Below are 10,016 nucleotides of genomic sequence, written 5' to 3'. Positions count from 1 at the left end.
TAAGTTTTGAAAATGATTACTCGACGTTGGATCGAGCTTTTGATCTTATTTTGAAAAGGTTATCGGATGTTTGTTTTAATTCTTGTATTAACAGGTGACTAAAGAAATAAAGAAATAAATATTATACACTTTATGGGAGAGGGGTACATTTGTTATGAATGGGGATTGTTCATGGCAAACAAACAATAAGAATATATGCCTCATACATCATACAAGTAGGCAACAGTTATCAATCAGATCAGATAAATAAACAATATATAATCAAACCAAAGAATCAAATAATGGAGCATTTAAATAATGCATGGGAGTATGAACATGTTAAATAATCAAGCAATAGAAAGCATGAATGAGAGAAACAAGTATAAAAGATAACAGATGAATCAAACAGATGAAAATATGCACACGAAGGGTCCACTGAATAATTTAATTAGGAAATGAGGTAAGGACCAAATAAAATCAAGGTAAAAGGCCTCTAATACATGGCATATGAGATGAACGAGAGAGGATCAAAAGATCTCTTCAATTTCCATAAGCAATCCCTAAGTCAAACATCGATCATAAAGAAGTCAACTGACAATTCAAGTCAACTTAAAAAATAACAAATAAATAGCAAATTAATCAAGAAAATTATGAAAAAATAAACTAAATAAGGTGGGGTCAGGACATCATCATCCCCCAAAAAGATTTTAAAAATAATGAAAATTGGCACGTGAATTAATTAAAACAAAATATAGGTCAAACCAAAAGTCAATTAATAAGACTAGGTTAGAAATAAATCAAGAATAAATAGTAAATTAATCAAGAAAAATATGAAAAAATAAACTAAATAAGGTGGGGTCAGGATATCATCATACCCAAAAAAGATTTTAAAAATAATGAAAATTGGCACGTGAATTAATTAAAACAATACATAGGTCAAACCAAAAGTCAATTAATAAGACTAGGTTAGAAATAAATCAAGAATAAATAGTAAATTAATCAAGAAAATTATGAAAAATTAAACTAAATAATTTGGGGTCAGGACATCATCATCCCCCAATTTTTTTTAAAAATAATGAAAATTGGCACGTGAATTAATTAAAAAAAAACATAAGTCAAATTAAAAGTCAACCAACCAAACTAGGTCAAAAATAAATCCAAAATAAATTGAAAATGTGAAATAAAATTCCAAGAAAAGGTCAGGTTGATTATGAGGCAGTGGTTAACCTTCATCCTAAAAATCAAATGCTAACAATAATTTTAAGTCATAAAAATAAAATCAATAAAAAAAACAGTGTGTTAAAATGGACCATTTAGAATAAATAATTAAAATAAAATATTAATATTAAAAAAATACGAAAAAAAAAATATATAAAATTAAGTAAAACGTTAAGAAAAGTGAGAAATATTTTTGGGTAATTTTATGGACGAAGAAAATATTTTAAATAAGAAAAAGAAATACGAAAATGGAAGGATTAATGGTGATGAACATGGTAAGCAAGCGTAGATATATCAAAACATGACCATGGAAGAGATGATTACCTAATGGAAAATAGAAGTGGAATGGAATCTGATATGTGATGAAGCTTTGCCTCCTTGCCACAAAATTTCAATGCTCCTTTAGGGTTAGGGTTTCAACTTCTTAAATAGGGTGGATTAGGTGTTCTCATGGGCTTTTTAATAAGTGATTTATCCATAAGAATAAAAGTGTGAAGTGAGGTGTAAAATATTGTTATTTTGGGCCAAACTTAAGTGAGTGGATGTCTAATGCATGGCCAAAAGAGGTAAAAAAACGTGACTGGTTTGTGCAACATGCTTAGGAAATCTGATTGGGCCAGCCAGAACAAAAATCTGCCTAGAAAATCAAGTCATGGTGCCCACTTTAAATGAATGTATCTCTCAAAAACCATGGATCCAAATGAGATGATTCCAAAAGGATGTGAAAGAGGACATGTCAAGGTACAATTGTTGTGAAGAAATTATTTTCAAATAATGCCTTGAAGTGCAAGAAAACTGGCCAAGAAGTCTTGACAAATTTTGAAGATTTTGGACTTAGACATTTTTCTAAGTGTCCTAAAAACATGTCTCACTTTGACTAAGCACAACTTTCTCAATTCTAATCCAAATGGAGCAAACTTTATATCTCTAGAAATCTTGGAACAAGAGGAACAACTTTCATGTTGGAGAAAGTTTCAAATGGAGATATTATCTTGATGAAAAATGGGCTTAAAGTGAGTGCAACGATCATGAAAATTTGCCCTAAATGGAAAGTCAACCATTTCCAAATTAAGTAACTTTTCCAATTCCTGATTAAATGATGAATCCATGATCCAACCTTGATCAAATTTCACATGTAGGATCCCCTAGGCATGGATTTTGAGATTCCACTCTCAAAATGTCAGGAGTTGACTTTTCTGGCCCCACAGTTGACTTTTCCCAAACTGTCTAATTCCCGATTCCATTGATCAATTGAAGCACTTCTAGCTCAAATAAAGAGCTGATTTTTTGTATGTAGACCCTTGTGGACATATGGAGGGCCATGGAAAAGATTTTCATCCAAAGAATCAGAAATAAACTGATTTTATACCAAACCCTAGTTTTAGGGCAAAATGATCAAGAACTGATTGCACTGATTGCCAATGGATCTTTCTGAGATAATTGTGAATCTTCCTAGGCCAAGATACCTTTCTAATCATGACATGGATGAGCTCCTTTACTTCCAACCAAACATTGCCTGTTGCAGGTAGCCATGAAACCCTAATTTCTGATTAAATCCAAATGAACACTCTGATAGCTTTGAATCCTTCACTGATGAACTGAGGACCATAACAAGATACTTGGACCCCCCTGAGACCCTTGAGACTTGTATACTTAGAAAATGAAGTCCAAATCTCAATCTTGCTTTGTGTGGGCTCCTTTTGTTAAGGAGTGATCGATCAAAACCTGATCTCCATGTCACTAATGCAGTATGCAATGAGTATGACCTAATATGATGCTAATGAAGTGTAAAACATAATCCTATGCTTCCAGGAAAAATGAAGGGTAAATTTTGGGGTATTACAGACTTTAGAATTTGTAAGATCCCTAGTGTACCTGTCAAACCATGGTATGGGATTTAACAAAGGCCTAATCACCTTTAGGTTGTTTGATAATGACTACCGTTACACCCATAAAGAAATGGATGAACTCCTAGGATGCCCTAATGGCCCCGATACCTTTACCATTACCCAGGAAGACAGACTTGTAGACCATAAATTAGATCTCTTATGGGGTAGCATCACAGGAAACGACCATCCCGAGCCAGACCTTATGCATTCAGAGAACATCCATAACCCTGCCATTCGTTACTTTCATAAGATCCTAGCTCACACCTTATTTAGAAAGGAACAGCACAGAACCTTTGTGTCCAAAGACGAACTCTTTATAATGTATTGTGCATCACAGGCCCGACCTGTTAACGCTGTTACCTTCATGATAGCTAATTTGTACCGTATAGCACAGGAAGACCATGGACCAATCTCAGTGGGAGGCTTAGTGACCATGATAGAAAATGCCATGGGACTGGAATACCACTCGTCAGGGTTATACGAACTATGAAGATACGATTTTGTGTAAACACCGGGATCATTAGGAACCTAGGTCCCGATGTGTTCGAATTTCTAATTAACAGCCAAGTAGTACACCTGTTTACCCTGCCAGACCCTAGGACGAGTGTACATGATAGGAACAACTGAATCTATGATTTGGATGGACCACCAGATGCACCACTTTCTCCTCCAGAGACACCCCAAATTTATGATCACTATGACAATTATCTCTCTGAAGCTGAATGACACGCCCTAGTTATACCTGCTGCACCTCTCACCGATCATGTTGTTGCCATCGAAGTTGTTTAGACAGGCATCGCCAACCTGAGAGGCGAGTTGAGCACTCTGCGTGTGGAATTCGACGGCTTTATGGATGTAGTGACAGAGAACCTGGATCACATTTACCAACACTTCTACTCGTTCGCTCCTCCTACCCGCAGTTGCCGTAATGGCTAATTTATTGGAGTATTATTGATTTACTGACTTTTATTTTATTTTCTTGTTATTTGATTTTACACATTGGGAATTTATTTAACTACTTAGTTTCTTTTTATTCGAGTAGACAAATTATATCATCTTTTCCCGTCTACTCCATTCTTTTATTCGTCAATTTTGAGATTTAATTTTATTTAACTATATCATGTTTATTATTCCTACCTACATATTATGTTGGCTCTCTTCTAACAAGTTATTCAACCACTATTCCATGCTGGTAAACTAAAATTCAATTGAAAATTATGGTCAAAGTAACTATAAAGGCACACATATGGGGAAGATCACACTGCATGTGGCGCCCATGTGAGGGATGTGGCGCCCACCACAAGCCTTTAGTGGTGCCCGCCACGAACATTAAAAGTGGTGCCAGCCACTACACAAGCCTTCACGCGCACGTTATTGTATTTTTGTCACATTGAATCACTTAATGGTTTTGTCCCTTGCATGCTTGACAATGCCTTAAAGCCTTTTCAACCATTTTCAAAATTCTTTGACCAAGGCATTGAATACCGTAAATGAAATTTATTTCATCAATAAATTTCCAACCACCATCACCTTTATATAAACCACCAACATAAACTCAACAAATCACACCTCTCCTAAGCATAATTCTCCTCTCTCTTGCTATATACTTACCACATTACACAAGAAGTGTAAAATTCATCATGGCATAGATGAGGGAATACGAAATAGTGTTCAGAAACGGCGGGCCAAGTGAATTACTAGAAGATACGTACACATCTCTAAGCGCAAGAAAGATCGAATCAACAAGGTACGCCGATGAACCCTGTTTATTTTCCTTAGGAATTTTAGACAGTGTTAACTATATGCTAGACACTTTAAATTTTAATTATTTTCTATCTCTTAAGGACTCTGTCTATGCTCAATTAACACTAGAAGTCCTAAGCTCGTTAATTTTTAGTCACACACCCAACACAAACTTCTCCAGTGAGACTGTCCAGTTTTGTTTATTCAACATCGAATATGCCCTTACATTTTACCAACTAGCGGGTCTACTACATTTCCCCCACGGGGATGGCGTAGTAAGTGAGGTCCCAGATACTGAGGGTTGAAAGCGCACCTTCCAACCATTTTGGAGGGCAATAATCGGTACAGTAACCCATAGTTTAAGGGAAACAGAGCCACTTTAATTCACAACTCGGCTATTCGATATTTCCGCCAAATATTGGCGTCCACCATTTTTGGCCGAGCAAATTCTAACAAGGTGAACGAAAAAGAACTCTTTTATTTGTTCGCCATATTTTTGCCACAAAAGGTGAATACCGTTCCTTTTATGTTATCTCACATGCAGGCCATTGTCAATGCGAATCGAGGGACGATTATTTTTGGAGGTTTAATAACCTCCATAGCCAGAGTCGTAGGACTCGAAGAAAAATTCTCCAGACTAACCCCGCTCCCGCATCATGCCATTGACATAGACATGGCACGGAGCATGAAATTAATAAAACGAAGGCCAGACGGAAAATTCAATTTAATAATTACAAATAATGTCCTACAAGATTTCATCCTCCCAAATCCAAATCGCACAGATGTGCGTAACCCGAATAATTATTGTTATACTAATGATCGGGTGCCTAACCAAGTCCCCGCGCATATTCCTGAGAATGTAGCTGCTGGCGAGGACACCGATGAGGATCACATTCCGGAGCAAACTGCTTCCGCTACTGACCCACACACCACACACATGTCATTTGAAAATGTTGCAGGTATATCCTCCAGTCAAAGACCTAGAAGAAAAAATGTGGCACCAGCCACTCTTGATGAGATCTATGCTGAACTGCTACGGCATAGCGAATTAGACGCTCAACGCGACCTACAAATCCAGAACACGGAAGCTCAGCAAACTGAAATGTAGTAAATCATTCGCCAAATACAGCATGATCAGCATGACTATGCTTTCAGAACCGAACAAAACATGTATGGCTTGATCGATGAAATGGTAACATTGATAATGCGTGTGGAAGATCTCCAAGACTACATGCCACCTCACCAGCCAAGAAACTGTTAGTTGAGTAGCGCCTAAGAGGGGGGTGAATTAGGATCTTTGAACACTTTTTCCGGTTTATGAAAAAAGTTATTCTTTCTTTTCTGGTTATGTTAAGCGATGAATGATAAAGTGCGGAAAGGTAAAGAACACGAAGAAATATCTTGGTTCCCCTCACAAATCGAGAGTACTCCAGTCCCCTTTCAACATGAAAGAGATTTCACTATCTGTTATGGCTAGTACACGACAGACGCAATCACCAAGAACAACCTCTTGTGATTTACCAAGTTGATATGAGAACAATCCTCTCAAACTCAACTCTCTTGCTTCCAACAACCCTGGACAACAAGCTGTTTACAAAACACACAATCTTATTTTTCAACAACTCTAAAAAATAAGATATGGATTACAACAATGGATTGAATGTAAAGTTTGTAGTATAATGATCACTCAAAGTGATATATCAATTTGCTTGATCTTCTCTTCCAACGAAAATAATTCACAACCCAAAGATATTAGATTGTTCAAGAATTTTCTGTTTTGAATGATATGAAAATATGTAGAAAATATCTTAAATGAAGGTTTAAAACAATAAGTGTGAATTATGAAAATTCTAAGAGATTGATTGGAAGAGGTGAAATTTGAATTTGAAAGATCATGTATTTATATGCACATAACACCTCAAATGAAACATGGTAATGTTCTGAAAGAATCATGAACAATTGTCAAAGATGAATTGAAAATATTCCATGAAATGGTGCATGAAGAGGTGTATGAACAACCACTGATTTTTCAGAAATGCACAGTGGTAAATCAATTTACATAATGGGTAAATCGATTACCCTGTTGCAACGTTAAAAAAATTTCAAAATCTTTCAGTGGTAAATCGATTTCCCTAAGAGGTAAATTGATTTACCTAGTTAAAAAACTTAAAATTTCGCTTCTGGAAAAGTAATGCTCCAGTGGTAAATCGATTTCCCTAAGTGGTAAATCGATTTACCTAAGTGAAAAAATTATTCTTTGCTTTTAAAAAATATGTAAGCTTGAGTGGTAAATCGATTTCCCTTATAGGTAAATCAATTTACCTAGTTTGAAAATGAAAAATATGTTTCTAAGACATTCCCCATGCACTATGAAAAGTTATGCAATAGCCATATGAATACTTGAGCATCTAAGACTTTAGTGAAGGTAATTATTTTCATTATACCTTCTTGAAGTGAAAAGCTTAACTTCTTGAATCAAGATGCTTTATCATTGAATAAAATCTTTGCCTTCTTGTTGCTTGGAGTTTTGTATTCATAAAAAAGATTCATCATAGAGAAGCTTGATTTCACATTCTCCCCCTTTTTGATGATGACAAATAATCCTCTTTGATGCGTGCGATTTTTGGAAACAAAAATTTCTCCCCCTGAGATGTATAACTCCCCCTAAATTTGAGAAGCTTATGATCATCTTGACTTGATCATCTTGAAGGAGATTTGTATCATTTGTACCTTAGGAAATTCACAAGCATACAAGCATAATTCATAACACCTTTCTCCCCCTTTGACATTATCAAAAAGAAGGAAAAGATGGGTGAAAGATAATCACATGACAAATATAAAATAGAGTATACAACATAACTTGTAAAAATACCCTCAAGAGGTTAGAAAGCACAAAAAGAGAAAAGTTTCAGGGGTAAATCGATTTACATCATGGGTAAATCGATTTACCTAGTTTAAAATATGCCAAACACGAAAAAAAACAATGCTACTGTTTTATGGGTAAATCGATTTACAGCATGGGTAAATCGATCTACTCAGTGCCAAATATGCCAAATACAAAAACTAGTGCTACTGTTTTATGGGTAAATCGATTTATATCATGGGTAAATCGATTTACTCGGTGCAAAAAAGCTAAAAAAACACATTTTTAACAAAGATTCATGCAAGAGACACCCATTGGATCATGTAAAAGAAAGGAGTAGAAGTAGAGATCCATGAAATAAATTGCAAATGTAAATAGATGAGTTGGAAATGTATGTGCACCTTTGATTATTGATATGTTTTTGACAAATTATATGTCACATTCATCTAGAATCCCAAGTTCCCTTCGAATTTTGTAAAATGGTTCTCACGCCAAAGGTTTTGTGAAGATGTCGGCAAGTTGACTATGAGTATCCACAAATGTGACTTCGACATCTCCTTGAAGCACGTGGTCATGAATAAAGTGATGCCGAGTGTCAATATGTTTGGTTCTTGAGTGCATGACCGGATTCTTTGTAATGTTTATCGCACTTGTGTTATCACAACGAAGAGGAATGCATCCAAGATCGAGTCCGTAGTCACGAAGTTGTTGCTTAAGCCAAAGTATTTGAGCGCAACAGCTACCTGCAACTATGTATTCTGCTTCGGCAGTGCTTAGAGCAACACATGCTTGTTTCTTGCAAGCCCACAAAACTAATGCATTTCCAAGGATGTGACATGTACCACTAGTACTTTTTTGATCAGTTTTATATCCTGCATAGTCAGCGTCAGAATAACCAACTAAATTGCAAATACTAACTTTAGGATACCATAGGCCGACATTTGTTGTTCCCTTGAGATATTTCTTGATTCTCTTAACAGCGGTGAGATGTGATTCTTTTGGATTGGCTTGAAAACGAGCACAAAGACACACACTGAACATAATATCAGGACGGCTTACCGTCAAATAAAGTAAGGAACCAATCATACCTCGATACTTTGTTATATCAATCGAAACACCTGATTCATCTTGATCAACATAAGATCCGGATCCCATCGAAGTAGACATTGCCTTGCAACTATCCATGTCGAATCTTTTTAAAAACTCTTTGTAGTACTTTGATTGGTTGATGAAGATGCCATCCTTCAGTTTCTTAATTTGAAGTCCAATAAAATAATTTATCTTACCCATCATGGACATCTCGAATTCTCCTTGCATCATTGATGAAAATTCTTCACACATTTGTTTGTTTGTTGAGCTGAATATGATGTCGTCAACATAGACTTGAACCAATAAAGTGTTATCTTTTATTTTCTTAATAAATAAGGTTTTGTCAATTTTACCTTTTTCAAATCCCTTTTCACAAAGAAAGTTGCTGAGACGATCATACCATGCTCTAGGTGCTAGCTTTAGGCCATAAAGAGCTTTCCTCAACTTGAAAACATGTGAAGGATTTTTGAAGTCTTCAAAGCCCGAGGGATGTTTGACATAGACTTCTTCATTGATGTAGACACTCAAGAATGTGCTCTTGACTTCCATTTGAAATAATTGAAAATTTAATGAACATGCATAAGCAAGTAATAAACAAATAGCTTCTAACCTTGTAACTGGAGCGAACGTTTCTTCAAAATCAATGCCTTCCTCTTGATTGTATCCTTGGGCCACCAATCTAGCTTTGTTTCGAACAATTATACCATTCTCATCAAGCTTGTTCTTAAACACCCATCTGGTACCTGTTAGATGCCCAAAAGTGCTTATTTGAGCTATCAAATGTGGGCATCTTTCACTCCTTTTTGTAGAAAAAGTGTTCGAAACCGCCATTGCTTTTGATGATTTGCAATACAATGTGAAATGATCTTGGTACCCTTAATTTGTGTGTTATTGTGCAGGAATTAGGCATGAAAGAGTAGAAAACAAAGACGCAAGAAAGTTGGCAAAGGAACCAAGAAAGGAAGCATTCATCAGCATGCTCCCTAGGCGAGTGATGCAGCGAAGTGCTCGCTAGGCGAGCACCTAGCGAGCTTCCAGCGAACATTCCCAGAATTTTACAGTAGCAAAATCAGCAAACTCGCTGTGGCGAAGGAAGTAGCGAACACTCCCAGACTTGGACAAAACCATAGCTAGCACTTACTCGCTAGGCGAGCCACTAGCGAGCTTCCAGCGAGCAATTCCAGTAGCAAAACCATCTAAACTCGCTGGAGCGAAGGAGGAAGCGTGGGCTTCGC

General features: G+C 36.3%; 1 protein-coding gene across 1 annotated transcript; it reads right to left on the bottom strand.

The window, feature by feature from the left end:
* Positions 1-7,860: 7,860 nt before the first annotated feature.
* LOC127137912 (secreted RxLR effector protein 161-like) lies at positions 7,861-8,991 on the bottom strand. The gene is made up of 2 exons (XM_051064319.1): positions 8,436-8,991; positions 7,861-7,961 (listed from the first exon to the last, which is right to left on the bottom strand). Exons 1-2 carry the CDS (start codon positions 8,989-8,991, stop codon positions 7,861-7,863), a joined length of 657 nt encoding a protein of 218 aa, XP_050920276.1.
* Positions 8,992-10,016: the final 1,025 nt, after the last annotated feature.

Source organism: Lathyrus oleraceus, chromosome 4 (assembly GCF_024323335.1).
Source record: "Lathyrus oleraceus cultivar Zhongwan6 chromosome 4, CAAS_Psat_ZW6_1.0, whole genome shotgun sequence".
Taxonomy (NCBI): domain Eukaryota; kingdom Viridiplantae; phylum Streptophyta; class Magnoliopsida; order Fabales; family Fabaceae; genus Lathyrus; species Lathyrus oleraceus.
This window is presented reverse-complemented; position numbering and strand designations above follow the sequence as displayed.

Coding starts and splice junctions, on each gene's coding strand:
- LOC127137912 (XM_051064319.1), bottom strand. CDS start 8,991: ATGTCCATGATGGGTAAGATAAATTATTTTATTGGACTTCAAATTAAG. Junction 7,962..8,435: donor AGCAGAATACATAGTTGCAG/GTAGCTGTTGCG, acceptor GTGTTTTTTTAG/CTTTTTTGCACCGAGTAAAT.